Source organism: Drosophila gunungcola (genome assembly GCF_025200985.1).
Source record: "Drosophila gunungcola strain Sukarami chromosome 3L unlocalized genomic scaffold, Dgunungcola_SK_2 000003F, whole genome shotgun sequence".
Classification (NCBI taxonomy): Eukaryota; Metazoa; Arthropoda; class Insecta; order Diptera; family Drosophilidae; genus Drosophila; species Drosophila gunungcola.
Window position 1 is genome coordinate 4,101,962 of NW_026453179.1, and position 21,126 is coordinate 4,123,087.

Sequence of the window (21,126 nt, forward strand, 5' to 3'; positions counted from 1 at the left end):
AATTTGATGAGTAGTTATATATTTTCCGACACAACAACGAGGGGCAACAGCATTACATCGAGCGGAATGCGGAGATATTTCAAAAGAGGATCGCATAAATTTGAGGCATTAATGAAGTCCCAACAAAAGAGATTCCCGACTGAACGAACAATCTGCACAGGATATTAACTATTCCCCTTCCCCACCTGAACAACATCAGACTGCATTCAAATTCTGCCAGACAAGAAACGGCAAATATACAAAAGAAAAGTTGCAATATTCGATGCCAAGTATGTCCGGAACAATGGGAATCCACAGTGGGTATTCAGAAGTCATTGATACGGCCCGAGCGAAATCATTTTTTTTGGTGGGCCAATGCCAATAAGCAGACAAGTACCACCTCCGATGGGGACACGTACTTGTTTCGCCTCCAACCCCCTAGGTCCCCCCAAATTCGTCCTCCGCTCCGAGAAAATCCAATTGTCGTAGTAGACAAAAATCCTTGGCGTTGGCACACAATAATAAAAGCGATGGCGACGAAAAAAAAAAAAAGGGAGAGTCGAAAGCAATCTATCGAAAAGGATTTGTTTGCATGGCAGGAATTTATATTTATATATTTTGAGCTGGAAAAAGACTGAGCCTTCTCATATGCAAAAGCCGACGGATGCCGTCAGCTTATTGATAGAAAATCACAGTGAAAGCAAAAATTGTCCTCGCTCTGCGTTTTTCTCAAATATTTGCCCTACCAACTCGGTATATATATATATATATAATACATTTATGTATTCCCATATAATAACTTAGCTTGATCCCTGCGCATAAAATTTAATGGTGGCCACTTGTGTTTGTCGTCTGTTCGTCGGATTTGTGTCAGAGCATTGACAGTTGGTCGAAGTCAGTGTATTGTAGTTTTCCAATAGCGACAACATGGCGTATGCGCTATGCTTACAACCACTTTCCGTCACCCATTCGCCGCTAAGCTCCCTTTTTATCAAGTTTTCCGGTCGAAGATTGCACTCAGGTGGAGTTGAGACTTGGAAAGAGCTTCACAGTCTGCCAGCTGTTCCCTAATCAAACTTTTTCAATACATCGCGCATTAAAAACGAGTTGACAAACTGCAACACAAAACTTTGACCAAGTCCCGGGACCTGCTAAGTCCCGGGTTAACTTGGGTCACACAGAGTCGAGAGTGGAGGGTGGCAGTCAAACGTGAGTCACGCTTACATCTCCACTTACAACCCAAGTGCAACAGCAAGTTGCAGTTTGAAAAAAAGAACATAAAGCAAAGTTATCCAATGCATTTGCAGCCAGGATAAGGTTTTGGGTAACATCTTGAAAATGCGATGATATAAAATGGGGCGATAAGTTGTTGGCAAGTTTGGGTCCTGCAAAAAAAGGTGGCCGGCAAGCACATTACTCATACGCAATGTGAGACTATCCCGGGAGGCATGATTAATGAGGCGGCTGCTGTTGACATCCCCAAAAGCAATTTGAATTATAGCAGGAAATAGACATAGTTCCCTGTGATAAGTCATCAGCGACCGAGCCAAGTGGAGAGTGTGGGCGGGTCAGCTGGGCCAGACAGTTGTCATTAATTCTGGTCAACAAGGAGTCGGAGACGGATTTCTTGAGCTGACCGCAGGCACAGCGACATTTTCATGACAATTTAACACAAAAAACTCATCTGACCGATCTTTGCCACACTGAGCAAAAGGCAAGAATGTTATAATAACTATTACTATTAAAAAAATAAGACTTATGTAGAGGTTTTTTTTGACTTCGTGCTTCCTTAAGCTTAGCTTCAAGTCAAAAAGAGTATTAGTTACTCAATTTCATTCTAATTTTACATATTTACATTTTGTTATGTTTTGTATTTTTGGGCAAACTCTATTGAAAGCAGTTAAGAAAAATGTATGATTTATTTCAAGCATTGTTTCTTAGCTACTGTCTTCTGAAACGGTGTACAACTAACTAACTAACTTAGCAAGTATATTTTAGCTCTTTTATGAATTTTTCCAAGTGCCCACATACAACATTATTGGATTGGGGTATAGCGGCAGCCAAAACACACAATCCGAGTGGCAGTGGAAGCGTAATCGATGCGGCTCACATTAGATGGTTGCCCTGGAGAGGGCCAAACTCAGCTGAAGTGAGCCGGATGGAATCCATGGCCAGCCACCAGCATTTCAAGTGCTCCCCAACTGACCTCTTTGGGAGCTGCTCCTTTCGCTGCCACTGCTGCTGCTGCTGCTGCTGCTTTTTATCCCAAGCTGCTGCTTCGTTTATCATTTGTTGTTCACTTGTCGAAATTTTATTGCTGCAATCTTGTTTGTCGTCGTCGTCGTCGACTCGTCCTTTTCCTTTTCCTCGTCAAAGGAGACCGAACGCTGGGGGACATTTCAAATGCCTTCTAAAGGGCACTTGTACACACATACAGCTTTAGTCACAACATTAGCATCAATGATTCCAAATGATTATATCAAATGGTTTAAACGAAATTGATTAAATATAAGTTTCGCTTTAAATTTTGAGCAAAAACATAGCACCCTCTGCGATGTATATAAATTAAGATCACAAATAATAAGATTAATAATAATAATTATATTTGTTTCATTATGCAAATGGCATAGCCTTAAAAATGGGTTGTAAAACTTATTTTCAAACTTTTATATTTTAATAATAAGTTCATAGATAAAATATATTAACATAATATATTACATAAATTATAATTATGTGTTAAATAAATAAAAAAAATGTGTACAAATTGATTAAATCATAAAAAAAGAACGTTTATATTTACTTTTAAATATATTATAACAGCATATACACTTCATAAAATGAATCTAAGGGAAAATGTAGATCATTGGATTTTTATGGGAACCTTCTGGCCTGCTATTATTTTTAAGCTAACTGTTACTATATCCACTTGATCCAGAGGCGTAGTCGCCTCCTGGTGAATATTTGGGTCCTTTTCTTACTCGCTCCCCTTCTACGCAACTGGTTGAACAAGCAGCAGTTTCCTCCTATCCGAAAGGACTGGACATTGTTGTTCAGGCTGTCGTTGTCGCAGCCGGATATGCGTCTAATAAGCGTGTGTGTCGGGTGAGCGCATTACGTATACGTAATATACATTTATATATAAGTGTATTACATACGTCTCTGCCAGCAATTTAAAGTGAGAGCCTTTTTATTTGGGCTGCTTTAAAACTGGTGCTCGACCAACAATGAAAGCAAATATTTCAAGAAAATTAGTTTCCTTTGTTCCTCCTGAGAGACAGAGACAAAAGAAACGAATTTTCCCGCAATCAGCGAAAGGAGCAGCCACAAAAACAAGAACAGCCAGTGCAGGACAAACAAAACGAACAGCAAAGGAAAATCAATAAAATGCAGTTAATCTAGGGATTTAATAATGAAAAATTCGCCCGGCGGTGTTCACTCCTCTTTAAGAGAAAATCTATTTTATGCTCGACATTTATGGCACAGACACGCACAGTGGCTCAGAAAAGTCAGTGTCTGGCAGCGGCAACTACAACTACTGCTACATGTGTCAGCATGAAAGGCAATGAATTGTTTTTATGTGCTAATGTCCGGCAGGAGCCTTTTGCTTTGCATGCCCGACACGTAAGGCGATTTGATTTCAATTTCCCAGATTCAACTTGCCACTGTCATCTGCCCGCCCCCAAATGAGTTGGCAACTTTGGCCCACCACTGCGTATGGTTAATATGCTTAGGGCCCGACCATCAGATAATCACTGGGAATTCCACCCACTCCAAAGTCGCTGAGGGAGCCGCCGTAAACAATTTCTGATCGATGGCTCTTATAAGAATCAAATAATTCGATTAAAGCGATTTTTTTAAAACGGGTTTTTCCCGCTAATATATACCATTTGGCAGTGCAAAAGTCATCCAAAGTTTCGCGTTCTGGCAAAATAGCACGGTCGTCGTTAAGCCAAATCTATGCTTATCACTTATCACTCTAGTGCGCGACGTCTGCCACCTGTTCGCCTGTGAAGTGAAGTGCGTTTAATTGAATGCCTGCGGTGTGTAATCTCAACGGTTTCCCACCACTCCGATAACAGCAGATAATTTTTTTTTGGCTTCGGCCAATCAAAGCCGGTAAGTATCACTACATCCTCTCGGGCGAAAAAGCCACAATTGATAAGAAGTTTCAAGCGCATAAACAGAAATGACTTGGTCAGAATACCAGAGGCCCGGCCGCCGATAACCATACCCACTGGAGGGGTATATAAGTGGGGCCGTGTCCGGTGGAGAATCATTCGTTCTTCGACCACCATGAAAGTGCTTGTAGTCTTCGCCCTGGCCTTGGCCACCACCTCCGCCGCTCTGCTGCCCCAGCAGCGCCCAGTTCACCCCCGTGACCTGCCCGCCGTGACCTCGATCGAGGGTCGCATCACCAACGGCAAGACCGCCTCCGAGGGCGAGTTCCCCTACCAGGTGGGACTCAGCTTCGCCAGCTCCAGCGGCAGCTGGTGGTGCGGTGGCTCCATCATCGGAAACCAGTGGGTGCTGACCGCCGCCCACTGTACCGATAGGTAAGTAACCTTATTTTCACTTCCTCAAAGTAGGGGGAATATCTGGAATAGTGTTTTTTTTTACAAAGTTCAAAGCAATTACCTCAACAGAATTAAAGTACCCAAAGCACCAACAAACTTGGCTCAATTTATCTGTATATTTGATCCAGGAATTTATAATTATTGAAATTTGTTGTTTTTCAGGGGTACATAAGACAGTAATTAACATTATACTCAATATAAATGCAGCCAAAACTAAAATACTCTTTCAGATTTTAGGGAAGCTTGATTTTAATATTGTAATAATGTAATATTTCAATACATAGAAGGAACTGTTTTAAGAAAAACCTATTTCAAATTTAAAAAACGCAATTTTCTGTTGAAAAGTTATTATTTCAAAGTTCAAGAAGTAAGATAGGAATTTCGACTACTAACGATAAAAGTATTTCGCCGACTCATGACTATCTCTCTGATGCAGTGCCTCCGCTGTGACCATCTACTACGGCGCCACCATCCGCACCAGCGCCAAGGTGACCCACACCGTCGCCAGCTCCAACTTCATCCAGCACGAGAGCTACAACTCCATGGTGCTGAGGAACGACATTTCCCTGATCAAGACCCCGTCGGTGACCTTCACCACCAACATCAAGAGCGTTGAACTGCCCGCCATCGCCAGCAGCTACTCGACCTACGCCGGACAGAAGGCCATCGCCTCCGGATGGGGCAAGACCTCCGATGCCGCTTCCACCGTGTCCAACACCCTGCAGTACGAGACCTTCGAGGTGGTGTCCGTCGCCGCCTGCCAGAACACCTACGGCTCTCTGATCGCCACCTCCAAGGTGATCTGCATCGCCACCCCCAACCAGACCTCCACCTGCAACGGCGACTCTGGCGGTCCTCTGGTCCTGGCCACCGACAAGATCCTCATCGGAGTCACCTCCTTCGTGTCCAGCGCTGGCTGCCAGTCCGGTGCCCCGGCTGGCTTCACCCGCGTGACCAGCTACTTGGACTGGATCAAGTCCAACTCCGGCATCTAAGGCAAAGCACTCTTCAAATAAATACGACTATTGATTAAATTAAAGTGTTTCGTGTTTTTTGGGAATCTCTAACTCTCTTTCGAAGAACTATTTTACTTTGCTGTATATATATACATAATCTTTTTAATTGCCGATTGGAAAGTAATTAGCACTGGTGTAACGAAAGCCTTAAAATCGGAGTAGTCTTTAAAAAAAAAATGGCTTCGATTTAATACAAAAAATACAATTATTTTTTAACGACCAAAATGATTTGTGATATTTTTTTTGTTTAAGGATTGTGATAAAGATTAAAGAGCTTATTAATTTGATTAAAAAAAATGTTTTATTTTTAGTAATATTTAATCGCTCAGAAAAAAAGGTGATTCTTGAAAAAGATTGTGTTGTAAGCTTTTTATATTGTATTCTTTATATATACGGTCTTAAAGAAGTTAAATAATTCACAGCATACGATAGTAACAGGAAATAAATATATTATATTAATTTAAGTATATCTGTAATTTTTAGATTAGATTTTCGATGTTTTACAATTTGTGTTTTGCAGAACCATTTAAGATACTGTAGCATACTTTACAGCTTAACAAAAGATGTTTAATCGCGACAAATAAAAACCCATGCCTTCAAAAGGCATCCATAAATTATGGCCTTATCTTCGCAACCGACTCTCGAAAGTTGAACGATTAGAAATTAAGAAATAATCAAGATGCATATTAGATCGTAATCGCATTAATATACTTCGGACATCGCAGCGGCAAATCATCAGCTGATAGAATGTCCTTAACCTGTACTAACCTGACGATTAAATTTATAGCCCCCTTTTATTTGGTTGACTGCACCGATAGCAAGACTTGGTAATGGGTATATAAAGGCCGCGAATTATTGCAGAAAGACATAAGTCGTTTGCAATGAAAGTGTTTGTAGTTCTCGTCCTGGCTCTGGCCTCTGTTTCCGCCGGCCTCCTGCCCAAGGCGACGCCAGTGTTTCCCCGCAATATAGTGCGCAGCCCCTCCATCCAGGGACGTATCATCAATGGCAAGGATGCCGCCGACGGCGATGTCCCTCACCAGGTGGGACTAGGCTTCGCCACCGCCAGCGGCAGTGGCTGGTGGTGCGGTGGCTCCATCATCCACAAGGAGTGGGTGCTGACTGCTGCCCACTGCACTAGCGGGTGAGTAACCCAGTTGGAAGGCCCTTATCCGAAATGCGACATTTTAAAATATTGTGAATTCTCTCCTGTCCAGTGCTTCCTCAGTGACCATCTATGAAGGATCTGCCGACCGCAACTCTCCCAGAGCTAAACTTGTCGTCAAGAGCAGCGACTTTGCGACGCACGCCAGCTACAACTCGATTATCCTGCGCAACGACATTGCCATGATCAAGACCCCGCCACACAGTTTTACGCAGTACATCAACCTGGTGGCCCTCCCGGAACGGGCCAGCAGCTACGATACCTACGAGGGCAAGGTCGGCCAAATCTCGGGATTCGGTCTGATCTCCGACAGCGCCACCTCAGTGCATGACAAGCTGCAGGTCGCCGAGGCCACCATTATCGCAAACACCTTGTGCGCAGCTACCTTTGGAACGCTGATCGTGAACGACAAGGTCGTCTGCATCGAAACCAAAGGCTCCACTTCCACCTGCAGCGGCGACTCCGGCGGTCCATTGGTCGTGAATGGCGTCATTGTGGGCGTCACCTCCTTCGGATCGAGCGCCGGCTGCGAGAAGGGGCATCCTGCCGGCTTCTCCCGCGTGACCGGGTTCATTGATTGGATCTGGGACAATATTAACTCCAAGTAATAAGTGGACGATTTTTAATTTAAATAAAGCATTACCAAAAATCAAACATTCTGTCATTACACTGTGCAACATATTTAGGGTTTTGGGGGGTAGCGTTTCGACTTTGTTGCAATTTAAAGATGCAAAGTCAAAATTTACTAAATTTTATATTCATAGGACAGAAGAAAATTAACTTTAAAACAAACTTTTTGGCAAATGCTAAAACATGATGTTTAATTTTTATGTAAGAAATTTGTAATCATCTGTTTTGGGAAAAAATATTCATACCTTTTACTTTCGTTGTGTCTCTAGCAACAACAAAGTTATGGATGCGGACCTGCAATTTAAAGCGTCTTAAGTTGTATAGCCGTTTAAAATTCAGTTTTACTCAAAATCTTTGTGTCGCTGTAATATCCAAACTCGAGCTAGGCCAGCGGCCCACAAAGGGATTTTAACTAGCTACGATGAATGCTAGCCCTATCTTAAAAGGGCTGAAATAAGGCCTATACAAACTATGTTAAGCAACAAAAAGAGTTAGTATTTTGTCGAACCTATTAACATTCGAAATATTTATTTATAGAATTAAATAAAGTAAATAAATAAAGTAAAGTAAGTAAGTGTATTATACATATTCATAAATCGATAAGGATTAAGATTAGTTAATTTTTCTAAAATTATCATCAACATTTAATCGATACATCAAATATTAATACTTTTTCGATAAGAATGGTAGAACACTTTGTTTTGAAGATAAGATGTTAGATTTGATTATTAACTAAAATAAAGGAGCTTGTAAATTTCCGACTTAACTGATTGCGAATATCTGGGACCAACCAAAATGATCCGATACTATAGCCTTTATACAGAAGTGCCGAAGCTTAAGCGGAGAACAAGGGCTCCTGCGGCGGAGATTCCGGCGGACCACTAGTCCTCCACGACGAGAATCGCCATTGTTTTGTTTGGATCCTCTGAGGGTTGTCTGTCCAACAGGCACAAGGGAATGACGCGAGTTACCAGCTACTTGGACTGGATCCGTGATCATACCGGCATTTCTTACTAATAAATTAAGAATGAAATAAAAGGACTATAACATTTACTTAAATCTACTTTATTCTACGTTTTACATCACTTACTTCCTAAAGCACGATGTTTTAGTCGGTTTGTGTTTGTGTTTTAAAAATCTCTTTAAAAAAACAAACCTAATATTTAATATTTAGGAACATAAAGATTTCGAAATGAAATGTTTACCATGTATCAATGATCAAACTAACTGACGCCGTAAAACAATATGACTTTTAAAAATATTTGGATTCCTTATATTAAAAGATATTAGTATTGTACATATAAATTATTGTAAAAATCAAATAGTTTTGTATTGTAGATTCTTCCCTTTAAACTATCTCCTTTTTAGTTAAAAGTTACCCCGATCTGTAATGGATCTAAGTTAAATCGAGAGAAACAACTCCCTATTTTGTTACATGTTCAGTACAGAAAGTTTATTATGAGCTTGTTAGTAAGAGATGCCAGTGTGGTCGCGGATCCAGTCCAGGTAGCTGGTGACGCGCACCATTCCCTTGGGACCGTTGGAGAGGCAGCCGGCGGAGGAGCCGAAGGACACGATGCCCACCTGGCGACCGCCGTCGTGGATGACCAGTGGGCCACCAGAGTCGCCGCTGCATGTGCCCTTGTTCTCGGGCGTGGGAATGCAGATGAGGTCGCCGGAGAAGCTGCCATAGTAGTTCTCGCACACGGAGTTCTCGCCGATCTGGACGTCCACACAGTTCAGGTACTCAGAGACGCCGCCCTCGTCCGAGGTCTTGCCCCATCCGGAAACCAGGGCCCACCAGCCCTGGTAGTTGTTGTAGCGATCGTTGTAGCTGGGCAGCTCCACCCTGTTGACAAGAGCCCAGAAGTCCACGTGGGGGGTGCGGATCAGAGAGATATCCCCGGATCCGTGTTCGATGAAGTCGCCACGACCCACCCAGTGGGTGTACTGGGCCTGCAGGCGCCACAGAGCTCCGTAGTAGATGGTCACCGATTCCATGCCATTGGTGCAGTGCTTGGCGGTCATCACCCAGGTGTTGCCGATAATAGAGCCACCGCACCAGGTGCCACCGCCGTTCCTGCTGAAGCCCAGGCCCACGATATAGGGCACTTTGCCCTCGGTCGCGGGATAGCCCATGGTGATCCGACCTTCGATCGGGGCCTTACCCACGGGCACGTCCTTCCAGAAGACCGGCTTCTCAAAGGCCGAGACGCAGGCAATTACGCCCAGGAGCACGACAGCTACCACTTTCATTTTCGTCAAGTTTAGCGAACTTAATGAATCAAAAGGAAAAGTGGCAAAGGTTTTATACCTCTCGACTTAATCGGAAACGAATAATTCTGCTGGCACCGTAATTTACAGCTTGTAGATAGGAGAACACAGAAAACAAAGAGTGCGGACTTGAGCCAACTGAATGAAATCTTGCTCAAGAAATTGGCATATTCGATAAGATTATTATCAAGAGAAGCTTGTCTACAGTGGATGTATTATCAAACGTTCATTTATTTACATAATTTTTATTAATAACATCTGATTTTAGTATTTTATGTTTAAGTTTAAGTTGTTCTTTTTTTGCCATTTAAATAATATAACAATAAAAACGAAGAGTTTCTTAAAGATTCGTATTTTGAAAAGTAACGATGGCTGCCATATTTAAACGCAACGACGGTTTTACCACTAACCAGTGCTGCCACCACTTTCGTTAGCAAGGGCACCCACCAGCGCCAGCGCTACCATATTAATTTTTCTGAGCCGAATCTAAGTAGTTCGAATTTGGAATCAAAGGAAAGTAAAAAACACAAAGCGTTTAATAAACACAATAAAATATTGTAATTAACCTTAGGCCGTTTTTTTTAATGAACACTGTAAAACTGTTGCTAGTCTGTCGCAAGACGGATCGACTGTAAATTCAGATTGAAAAAGTTTTTGCCATCCATCGCTGAATCTCTGAATCAGAAATTAAAATTTGTATTTTCCTTTAATACTTTAAATGCATGTGCTTTAATATTAAGTCCTTATTATTCTTTAATATTTAAAATGATTCTGCTTTTTCTTTATTCTAAAAATAAACGGTGAAAGCCTAATTTTATTTAGAAAAAAAAGCTAGAGTCCTCTCTGTCATAAAAGCCAGATCTGACGGGTAAAAAGCGAAACAGAAAACAGACGTTTCACATTGACTACCAGGGCTGGCGTTATATATCTAATGGTAATTGGTAAGTCCCGTAATGCTGAATATGTTATAAGACATAATTTAAATTTAACAGAATTAACCAAAAGAACCAGTTTCTATGACGCTCCCATTATCAGGTTGTTCCCCATTGGAACTAGTTCCCCTAATTGCGGCTGTCCATCCCTGGTTCTACCCCCCAAGTTATTTGTGTGTTACTATTTTTATGCAAAAGAACGAGGAAATTTAGTAGGTAAAAACCACACGTTGTTGTCTCAGAATCAGATAAAAGACTTCTTGCCAACTCTGGATTGATCCAGGGTATTCCTGTCGCCAATAAATTACCCCCGGAGTGACAGAAAATCCGCATTTTCAGACAAGACGCCTGCAGAAAAACTACTCAAACAAGGAAAAGCGCGATTTTCCTGAGGTAAATAACTTCTGACAAACCCAGTTTTTGGTGGAACTCAGCGAGATGAATGAAGTGTGAAGACAATAACCAATCAGTATCAAAGTAATATCTCCTAATTTCCTCCTCTGTTTTGTTGTATCAACAGGCATGATTACTAGAGTCGAACGGTAAAAATAATGGATAACATAGTCTACGACTTTGCCAATATTACGTTTCAGCCGAAGGAAGTGGGATTCACCGGGGATCGGTGAGTGTTACGAACGAATCCTTTTGGAGCTCCCATTAAAACCCCCAATTTCAGGTCGTCCACTAGCTCCAACCTTTCGTGGCGACTGAAGGAGATGGCCATGTCAGACATGGAGGAGATGCGGGATGCATCCGAATCAGTACCACCGCCCCCCGAGTCCGACGATAATGTCAGCAGTGAGTCCAACGAATCGGACGACGTGGACTCCCAGTTGAGTCGCTGCGAGGACAACGACGATGACAGCGATTGCATCAGTGGATCCTCCAGCCATAGCTCCAATTTCGGGGCTCGGGCGGGCGTGGCCCGTCGCAGGATGCCCGCGCGGGTGTCCAAGGACAACTTCAACAGGGTCTGCAGCGCCATCATGAAGCCCATCAAGAAGAAGCAACGCAAGGAGCTGAGTGCCAATGCCCAGACCCTGAAGAGCATCGAAAAGCTCTACACCAGCAAGCGGATGAAGAAGTTCACGCCCACCAATCTGGAGACCATCTTCGAGGAGCCCAGCGATGAGAACGCCGCCGATGCGGAGGACGACAGCGAGGAGTGCTCCATCAGCAGCCAAGTGAGGATCGTGAAGTTCGGCGGCAGGAAGCTGCGACGGGCCATATCCTTCAGCGATGGCCTGAACAAGAACAAGATTCTGTCGAAGAAACGCCGCCAGAAGGTGAAGAAGACCTTTGGCAAGCGCTTTGCCCTCAAGAAAATCTCCATGACCGAGTTCCACGATCGTCTGAACAAGAGCTTCGACAGTGCCATGCTGGAGGGCGATGAGGGCGAGCCGCCGGGATCGGGAGAAGCGCACGCCGAGATGCCGAAGACATCCATGACAATGGAGGATATACAGCTGCCGGCGATGAGCGGCCAGCAGCACTTCCTCATGCAACCGGCTGGATTTGAGTAGAGGAGAGACTGAATGACCCACTCAATGCACACCCACATTAATTCATTGCATTACAATTACTAGCTGTTAGTGCCCAAAAACAAATGTACTGATACCAATTACGAAGCTAGGATTTACGTTCGTTTGGTTTACTTCATGCCGTAGTCTTTAGCCTTTCATCAAAGTTATAAGTGTGTGTAAATAGCAATTAGAGAAAAATAAACTAGAGCTATACCTAAAACTTAACTTATCGAGCCATAGAATACGATTCTGGGCCTAGCCATTAAGCTTATAATAAAGGTTGAAAAATACATATCTATTCACCTGCCGTTCAAGATTTATAAAAGGGGTATTAAAACGTATTGATCAGTTAATTAAAGTATATTAAATTTTAAAAGCCTATAACATGACATATTTTTAAGCAAGAGGGACGCTTTTTATAAGATAAATTATTTTTGAAAAAAAGGATATTTAAACTGTTCGTACACTAGGTTTTAGGCTTCAATTTCTTTTTTTCAAACAATAGTTTTGTTATAGTCTATGGTTTATCAATTTTGTTGTTGTAGTACATAGTTATAGTTTAAAAACCGTAAAATGTATTTACCTTTTATAAAGACAACTTATAAGCTATGATAGCCCAAAAATAAGAAATATACTAAACTTCCTTAAAAAATCATTGGTAAAATAAGTAATATATTTATTTCTGTATTTTCTGCAATCTTATTACTAAATTTTAGATCTAAGGGCAATAAGTTCTTTAGATTTATAAGTAAGTTGGTTCGAAAAAATGTTGTCCCAAAGAGTTTTGGAGTGAAATCAATATCTTCGATATTTGCATTTAATGAAATCCCAGTTCTTAGCTATTTAGTCAGGTAGTCTTACCTAAACGTATAACGTTACGGAAAGCAATTTGGAGGGTGGTAACTTGTGCGCCAACGAGGAACACTAAAATAAAGCAGGCCCAAATAAACCCAATTCGAATGCGAAACGGAAGCGAAACGCACCGAGGTGGCCAAAAGAGCAGACGGATTGTGCGAGCCGGGTGGCGCTCGACTCAAGCCCAATTATTTAACGGCCGCCGCGTGATTAGCAAGTGCAATAAAATGCAGTAACAAAAACGCGCCCATTATTAATGAGTGCAACATGCAACGGGCAGCGATTATGCAGCTTGAATAGATATATATAAATGGATAGATATAGACGCACCACCGCACGATATCGAATAAAAGGGGGGAGGGAGAGGGTGGGTGGTGGTGGTGTTGGTGCGGCGGTGCATTTGCATTTGCATAATCATGTTGTTGTGCCTTGCTGTTGTTGCAGCCTCATTACATTTGGCTTCGTTTCAGTTCGATTTGATTCAATTCAATTCAATTCAACCCATTTCGAACATTTCGAACATATCACATCGGCGGGCGCGAGACGAGACTAGACGATTTGATTTATTTGCTTCGCCGGGCACACAGACCGCAGTAGCAATGGCAGTAGCAGTAATTTCCTAAATCGACAACAATGGCCAGGTAACAGAAATACTTTCAACACCAAATAAAGCTGATTATCTCAGCCAGCGGCAGGCGGTGCACGAATTAATTTAATTAACAACACATACATATTTTATGCTGCACTTCATTTCCTGCTAAGAATTCTGCGCATGCCAGCCATCGCTGCATGCAAGCAGTTAATGGCAAGCTGTTAATTTGTTTATGAGCAGACGGTGCCCGTGCCCCCAACCCACCCACATCTGCCCTGACAACAACCTTGAGGTCTGGGTCTGCTTGCTATGTATGTACAGTAGGCGGTTTACTTTGATCGGCCAGACGTCATCAAGTTCATGCCATCAAGTTGGAAAAGACCAAACGCACAGTGAAGCTTCATAAGCCTGAACCACCATTGTTATACTTATCAATTGGATTGAATAAGTCATTTGTCTGCAAACTGAATTTAATATTGAAATAGCTAAACAATCATGTGTTGTGTAAGTATTTATTAAACCATTAAAAAGCGAGGTGAAAATAAAGTCTTTCTTATGTTTAAAGCGATTAGCTTCTTTTTATTAGGCTTATAAAAATATAATAGCAACTTCAAGAGACAAAAGCATAGGAAACTGGTTTTTCCAAAATTAATAAAACGTTCACCATTTGATCTAAAGGTGCATTAACACTGAGTACACTGAGTTGTGATTTTAGCAACTTATGGCAAATTTTGTATCTTTCTCGCATTTAAATTTTTGCTGATTTTACGTAAGACCCTATCTAAAGGAATTTGGTATGATAAACATAACTTTTATACATTATCTCGAAATTCCCTTTGTTTAATGATATTGACTTCACACGATCAAGTGCTTTTGCTAAATTGTTATTGGACTTTACGAATATACAAAATGTATATTAGTTTTTAGCTTTATATTTATTGGGATAAGTTTCTTTTTTTTTGAATCGACAACACTATTTACAGTTTACAAAGAAAAAGCAACAAAGAAAAATTTTGTTGTGGTATATATGTAATCAAATTAAAAACGTAAAACAAAAAAAAAATAGTTTTGCCTCAAGGGATAGTCTAAGTTAGAGAAGTTTGACTGTAAAGCGATCAAATGATATCCCAACTGAGGGTGAAGATGAAGAAGTGGCGGCATGCAAATATAACTGTAACCACTTTTGTTATTGTTTGACTTACAGCAAACATTTAAGCTTTTTTTTCTCAATGAAAGCCTCTCGCACAGCCACCAAAACAAATGCCGAAACAAAAACAAAAACACGCTCGCGAATGCATAATGAAGATGGAGTTAAAGCGAGAAGTGAGAAGTGAGTGAGGAGGAGTGATGTAATAAGCGCCAAAGCGGGCAGATAACTAGAGTTACAGCTTCGCCTTCAATTTAAATGGCAAAACCACAAAACACCAACCGCGAGATCCACGACGAAATTGAAATGTAACCTATGCGGCACATATTTCCATTTTTGCGAGTAAAACTGCGGACCAGACAATCGCGGCAAAGGGCGAATGCCGACTGAAATGTGACAGTTCCTCAATAAAAAGAAGAGCCATACATATGTACATATGTATATTAGCGATTGGCAGGAGCATTTGAAAAGGCAAATTAAGCCAAATTGATGCAAGCTGCAATTGTGCGCGGCCAACTGAATGCAGCCAAATAGATGAAATAATTAAGGCGGCCAGCAGCAGAAATTGCTGGCGAAAGAGTTTATAAAAATGCTGGCAAGCAGCGCGCCGGCGCAGTGGCTAACGAGACGCGAAGAAGAAAGCAGTACAACACCGGCGACTGGAGGTTACTACGCGAATTGCGATTACAGCTGAAGTTTCAGTTTGAAGTTGTTTAGTGTCCAGTTTCCAGCGTAACGTCTTTTCGAAACGGGAAAACAAGTGACCAGTGGGTGCACGAGTGGCAGGAGGCGAGGCGCGGAAGTGGGTTTAAGGAGGAAGCAGAGGAAGTCCAGTGATCAACAGTTTCCAGGAAAGCAGCTTAAGCCGTCAAGGAAGCAGGACTATAACTGAGGAAGCAGTTTAGAAACTAGAAGGCGCAGAGGACTTCCCAAGGAAGCAGCTTAGTCCTGACCGAAAGCAGTTTACCCTGGCAGAATGCAGTTAGGAAATTGAGGATAGCAGTTTTACACAACAACTTAGCTTCAGTATAAAAGGGCAAAATCAATCTATCAATCAATCAATCAATCAATCTACATTAAAAAACCTAAGAAAGTATTGCATACCTAGAAGAAAGCAGACAAGAATGTGAAAAGCTGACATGAAAGAAAGTTAATTTACTAACACTAAGAAGTGAAAACCGTCAGATAACTAAAAGAATACAATAAGCTGTTTAGTTCTGACAGTGAGGAGATATTTTTAAAGCAGTTAAGACAAAACATAAACAAAACTCAAAGCAGAATAAATAATAAAATATTAATAAATATATAAAACAAAGTAGTTAAGACTTTAATGCAGAACTTATATACAGTGTAAAAAAGGCTTAACAATTTACGAAGTCAACAAGCCAACCAGAAAAACAATATCCTCAAAAAGAGTTTAAAAACTGAATAATTCCTAAACAACAAAGTATAAGAAGGCAATACGTTATTACACTTTTCTAAATTTACTTCAAATTAATAACTAAACAAGCAAGTAGATTAGAGGACGCAGTTTTACACTTAAAAGAATTGTACCAAGCAGTTTTACAATTGACTAAAGCAGTTACGTCCCGGAAGTAAGCAGTTTTAGAATCCACGGAAGCAACTAAGCAGGAAATCATGCAAAGGAAACACAGCTAGCAGTGAAAGCAGTCAAATCACTATTAGTGCAAAGTGCCAGCAATTGCACTCGCAATTATAAATTAAATGCGTGCGCGTACAAAGCGACGCCAATGTCCAAACAATCTGCAAATGGAGGTGGCACGCTGCTGCTGTTCACCTGGTCATGGCTGGTCATGATGCACTGCAGCGCGCTGGACTGGCAGCAGGTCAAGCCGATGTACCTAGTGTCCATGTACCCGGGCCCCATGGGTCTGTCCACCTCCTCCTCCTCCACGTCCCCCTTTTCCTCCTCCTCATCCTCCTCCTCTGATTCCCTGGAACACGATGCTGAAATGAGTGCCAGCAACTTGGACAGCCGCCACATGAAGGGAACGGGATTGGGCATGGATTTGGGTGGGTTCAGCGAGGAGGACCTGGAGGATCGGGAGCCCCTAGTTCTCAATCTAGAGACCACGCCGCTGCTGGAGAAGATGCTGCCCGAGGGCGCCATGGCCATGGATCGCATCTTTGGCGGCGATGTGGGCAATCCCCACTGTTTTCCCTACCAGGTGGGAATGCTGCTCCAAAGACCCAAGGGTCTCTACTGGTGTGGCGGTTCACTGATCTCCGAGAAGCACGTCATCACCGCCGCCCACTGCGTTGACATGTACGAACGGTAAGCGCCCAGTGGCGAAGCAATTTCTCATTTGTCTATATTTTGCAGGGCCAAGAGGGCCCTCGTTTTCCTGGGCGCTAATGAGATCAAGAACGCCAAGGAGAAGGGTCAGGTGCGACTAATGGTGCCCAGTGAGAACTTCCACATTTATCCCACCTGGAATCCAAAGAGATTGAAGGATGACATTGCCTTGGTCAGGCTGCCCCATGCCGTCAGCTTCAACGGTGAGTTCGGTGGTTTACAAGAGGTGGTTTTTTGTGAAGAATATCATTTAAGAAAGTAAAACATCCTTGAAATAAGTTTTAAAACTGAAAAATCACTAAAAGAAGTTTTAGAAAGGAAGACCCTTTTACACTTTTTTATTTACTTCAAATAAATAAACTGGAAGCAGTTTTGGAACCCCAAAATAATTATACCAAGCAGATTTAAGCCCACAAAAGCAGTTAAGACCCGGAAGTAAGCAGTTTTGGAATCCACCGAAATACCTAAACAGGAAATCATGTAAAGGAAACACAGTTAACAGTGAAATCAAAAATATGCATATTTTACATTGGTTGGTTATACTTGCCATAAGTAAAATTAAAGATCTACAAAAGTTTTAACTACAAATTATTAATTGTACCCAGCCCTTAAAAAGGACCCAATGCTCAAGCTACAAAAATTGTTTAACCAGCGGATTATCCAAAACAACCATTTTTTGGGACCCCAAATATATAAATATATATAAATTTGTCTCAATTTAAAAAATTCCTTGAATCCTTGAATTGGATGACTTTTAGCTTAAGTATAATTAAGCCAAAGGATAAGAGTCACCCATAGCTGGAGGGGCTTTAAAATTGAAAAACTTTTGAACAGTGCAATGGATTCTGAATTTATTGTCGGTCCTGGGTGTATTTTGCTCCAACAAAGACTTTTTCGTATACCTTTTCATCTTGGAATCTATTATTTCAGATCGCATCCATCCAATCCAACTTCCAAAGAGGCATTACGAGTACCGAAGTTTCAAAAACAAACTGGCCATAGCATCCGGCTGGGGTCGCTATGCGACTGGGGTCCATGCGATCAGCAATGTGCTGCGCTATGTCCAACTGCAGATAATCGATGGTCGCACTTGCAAGTCCAACTTTCCGCTATCCTATCGAGGTACAAATATATGCACCAGTGGAAGGAACGCCCGATCCACTTGCAACGGAGATTCGGGAGGCCCCTTGGTTCTCCAGCGGCGTCACTCGAAGAAGCGAGTCCTGGTGGGGGTCACCTCGTTTGGCAGCATCTACGGCTGCGATCGCGGTTATCCGGCGGCCTTCACCAAGGTGGCCTCGTATTTGGACTGGATCAGCGATGAAACCGGGGTGAGTTCCCACCAGGACACCACGGAGGCAATATTCTTCGACCAGTACGTAAGAGAGTATGGAAAGCCGCGACAAAGCCGCCGCTCGGAGAGGAAGGAGCAGCCGGAGGACGATGTGCCCGATGAACTGGACGTGCACTCCAAGTCCGCCTCCGACGAGGACATCTCCGAGGATGTCAGACCGAGAACCCGCCTGCGCCCGCACTCCGAACACGAGTTCTATTTCTTGTAACCCAAAAATAAACGTTTATTTTAAGTTGGAAGCCAACGCTTAGTTGCCGTAGTTGACCACGCCGGTCTTGGCCTCGATCCAGTCCAGGTAGGAGGTGATGCGGGTGAACACGCCCGGCCATCCCCTCTCGCAGCCGAGGGCGATGCCGAAGGAGGTGGCTCCGATCAGGGTGTTGCTGCCGTCGTTCAGGACCAGCGGACCGCCGGAGTCGCCGTTGCAGGTGGAGATGCCGCCGGTGGTCTTGATGCAGATGTTGGTGCCGGCGACCAGGCCGAAGTACCACGGAGAGCAGCCGCTGTTGTTCATGATGGGCACCTCGGCGAACTGCAGGACGTCGGTGGCACCGGTAGCAGCTGTGGGAGTAATAGTAATAGAAATAGGGATATCAGAAAACAGCTAAGAAAACTTCCAAGATCTAAAGTAGTATCTTCAAAACAACATTATTTTAAATGATCGTTAAGAAAAATATTTAAGAAAAAGTTGCAGTTATATAGATTTAATTAACAATGGATTTCACCATGAGTTAATTGAAGTTCAGAAGGGTTTTAAAAAAAACCTGTTAGGGCAATAATAACAAACAAACAAGATTAGATTTCTTAGAAATCTAATTTTTTGATTATAAAGTTGAAGTGTTCTTTCCGAAAAGATTTGTTAGATTAAATGTACTTAGCCAAAGGTTAAAACTCAATTCGATTTGGATTTTCCCATTCTTAAATGAATTGAATTAAAGGCAAAACTAGTTCTGAAATGAGGAGATCAAAATAGATCGAAGATAAATTCATACAATTTTTGTTGTACATTTTTTAAATTTAAATACGTTTTAGGACAAATTCGGATTCGCTTGGAGACAGCAGAATTTATGGTGGATTCTATCTACAAATTTATTATCTAATTTAATTATTTTTAAAGCCAAAAGCAGAAAAACGTATTTATTTTAATAATAATGCAAGGTGTAGGTAAAAAGTAAATATTTTAGTGTTGAAGGGCAAGGCAATAGTACTAGCTTGTCGTTTGTATTATGACAACTTAACTTTCTTTTTTTATACTCCCAAGACACTCAATTATCTTTCAATAATATTGGAAAATTATGCACTGTGTGTAGCAAGTATCTTTGTTTCTATTTTGGCACAAGCTAAAGTACTTTGTAATGACAACTTAACTTTTATTGCTATACTCTTTAACGCTTTATAATATTCCAAAGTTCTAAGCTGTGAATAGGTAACAAGTATCAAGCAGAAGTCTTTCCTTGCTACACTCTTAAATCACTTAATTTGTATAAGGTAAAAGGTGAGGGTCACTTACAGTCGCTGATCTTGCCCCATCCGGAGGCGATGGCCGACTCGCCGCTGTAGGTTTCGTAGCTGCTGGACTTCACGGGCAAGTTGGCGGGCTGGATGTACTCTGTTAAATAGAGAAAATGAGTTAAAAATCTATTTTCCATGCAGAAGAGAAGGTACCCACTGTTGAACTCGATGGGCACTGGCAGCTTGATGAGCGAAATATCGTTGGTGATGGTCTCGGGAATCCAGTTCTCGTGCACGATCACGTTCTTGGTCTCCACGAAGATGATCTGCTGACCCTTCTCTTTGGGGTTGGTGCGATCGTGGGCGCCCAGGTAGACGTCCACGCCGGTGGTCAAGCTGTCCGTGCAGTGGGCGGCGGTGATGATCCAGCGGTCGCTGATGATGGTGCCTCCGCACCAGGCGGCTCCTCCGGCAACGTACAGGAGTAGTCCCACCTGGTAGGGGAACTGGTTGGGCTCGGCCAACTCTCCGCCGGTAATCCTTCCGCCGGGCAGCGTCTCGCCGCGAACCTTGGGCATCGGGGTCTCGATGTTCAGGTTCTGGACCGACTGCCAGTCGACAGCCTGGGCCCCAAGGATGGTGGCCAGAAGCAAAACCGTGGCGCAGGTGAATTTCATTTTGATCACTACTAAAGTGCTCGCCAAGAATGAGGGCTCTTTTATACGGATTTCGATGGACGCGAGGGCATCATAATTCATCGACTATCTATGGCGGATTGCCCAGGCTGGAATAAACCGAGGTGATTTATAATCGTCTATTAACCGCTGCCGATTGAGGCGATGCTACCGATATTCTTAGCGATAAGGAGCGCGCGCAGGCGAAAAGTGTGAATCGAATTGCCTCAGTATTGGCAATAAAGCCCAATCATGGCCAGATTAATCAGTTCGTAGTAGGCTTATCTAGGGCACTGACTATAACGGCAATTGAGTATTATAAGTTGGCGAATAATAGATTTTGTAGCACTATTCGACATTACGGTACACCCTACTATATGAGCTTGGCAAACAGTTCCTTAAATAATGTATTCGTAATATCTCCGCAAAGCCTTATCTTAAATACTTGTATTGGCGGCGATGGCAAATCCGCAGACATCGATTACCAAAGAGGTTTTGTGATTTAATTGCATAATTGCACAGCCATAATTCTCCCAGTTTAAGCCGCGATGTGCCTATGATATGAGTAATCTGCCTTGCGAACGTGTGAGCTTCCTGCCGACTCATCATGATGTCATAACAGCCGATGCACTTCCCTCAATT

The 21,126-nt window shown here is 42.5% G+C and overlaps 6 protein-coding genes across 8 annotated transcripts; 4 read left to right on the top strand and 2 right to left on the bottom strand.

The window, feature by feature from the left end:
- The first annotated feature begins 4,244 nt into the window (after positions 1-4,244).
- On the top strand, positions 4,245-5,592 carry LOC128258705 (serine protease 1). The gene is made up of 2 exons (XM_052990504.1): positions 4,245-4,532; positions 4,990-5,592. Exons 1-2 carry the CDS (start codon positions 4,273-4,275, stop codon positions 5,546-5,548), a joined length of 819 nt encoding a protein of 272 aa, XP_052846464.1. The 5' UTR covers positions 4,245-4,272; the 3' UTR covers positions 5,549-5,592.
- An 840-nt stretch (positions 5,593-6,432) lies between these two features.
- Positions 6,433-7,388, top strand: LOC128258704 (serine protease 1-like). Its single transcript, XM_052990503.1, has 2 exons — positions 6,433-6,713; positions 6,787-7,388. Exons 1-2 carry the CDS (start codon positions 6,451-6,453, stop codon positions 7,340-7,342), a joined length of 819 nt encoding a protein of 272 aa, XP_052846463.1. The 5' UTR covers positions 6,433-6,450; the 3' UTR covers positions 7,343-7,388.
- Positions 7,389-8,802: 1,414 nt separating this feature from the next.
- LOC128258707 (serine protease 1) lies at positions 8,803-9,654 on the bottom strand. The gene has a single exon (XM_052990507.1). The coding sequence runs from the start codon at positions 9,618-9,620 to the stop codon at positions 8,832-8,834; it is 789 nt and encodes a 262-aa protein (XP_052846467.1). The 5' UTR covers positions 9,621-9,654; the 3' UTR covers positions 8,803-8,831.
- A 1,029-nt stretch (positions 9,655-10,683) lies between these two features.
- LOC128258703 (protein tantalus) lies at positions 10,684-12,391 on the top strand. Of its 3 annotated transcripts, XM_052990501.1 has the most exons (4): positions 10,702-10,786; positions 10,854-10,963; positions 11,091-11,192; positions 11,247-12,391. In XM_052990501.1, exons 3-4 carry the CDS (start codon positions 11,122-11,124, stop codon positions 12,091-12,093), a joined length of 918 nt encoding a protein of 305 aa, XP_052846461.1. In that variant the 5' UTR covers positions 10,702-10,786; positions 10,854-10,963; positions 11,091-11,121; the 3' UTR covers positions 12,094-12,391. The 3 variants fall into 3 exon arrangements, with proteins under 3 accessions (XP_052846462.1, XP_052846461.1, XP_052846460.1); XM_052990502.1 differs by lacking the exon at positions 10,854-10,963 and having other exon boundaries at positions 10,684-10,786; XM_052990500.1 differs by having other exon boundaries at positions 10,707-10,963.
- Positions 12,392-14,837: 2,446 nt separating this feature from the next.
- LOC128258699 (chymotrypsin BI) lies at positions 14,838-18,566 on the top strand. The gene is made up of 3 exons (XM_052990495.1): positions 14,838-16,974; positions 17,032-17,207; positions 17,935-18,566. The coding sequence occupies exons 1-3, from the start codon at positions 16,439-16,441 to the stop codon at positions 18,564-18,566; spliced, it is 1,344 nt and encodes a 447-aa protein (XP_052846455.1). The 5' UTR covers positions 14,838-16,438.
- Positions 18,552-20,515, bottom strand: LOC128258702 (brachyurin). The gene is made up of 3 exons (XM_052990499.1): positions 20,028-20,515; positions 19,869-19,967; positions 18,552-18,919 (listed from the first exon to the last, which is right to left on the bottom strand). The coding sequence occupies exons 1-3, from the start codon at positions 20,485-20,487 to the stop codon at positions 18,606-18,608; spliced, it is 873 nt and encodes a 290-aa protein (XP_052846459.1). The 5' UTR covers positions 20,488-20,515; the 3' UTR covers positions 18,552-18,605.
- Positions 20,516-21,126: the final 611 nt, after the last annotated feature.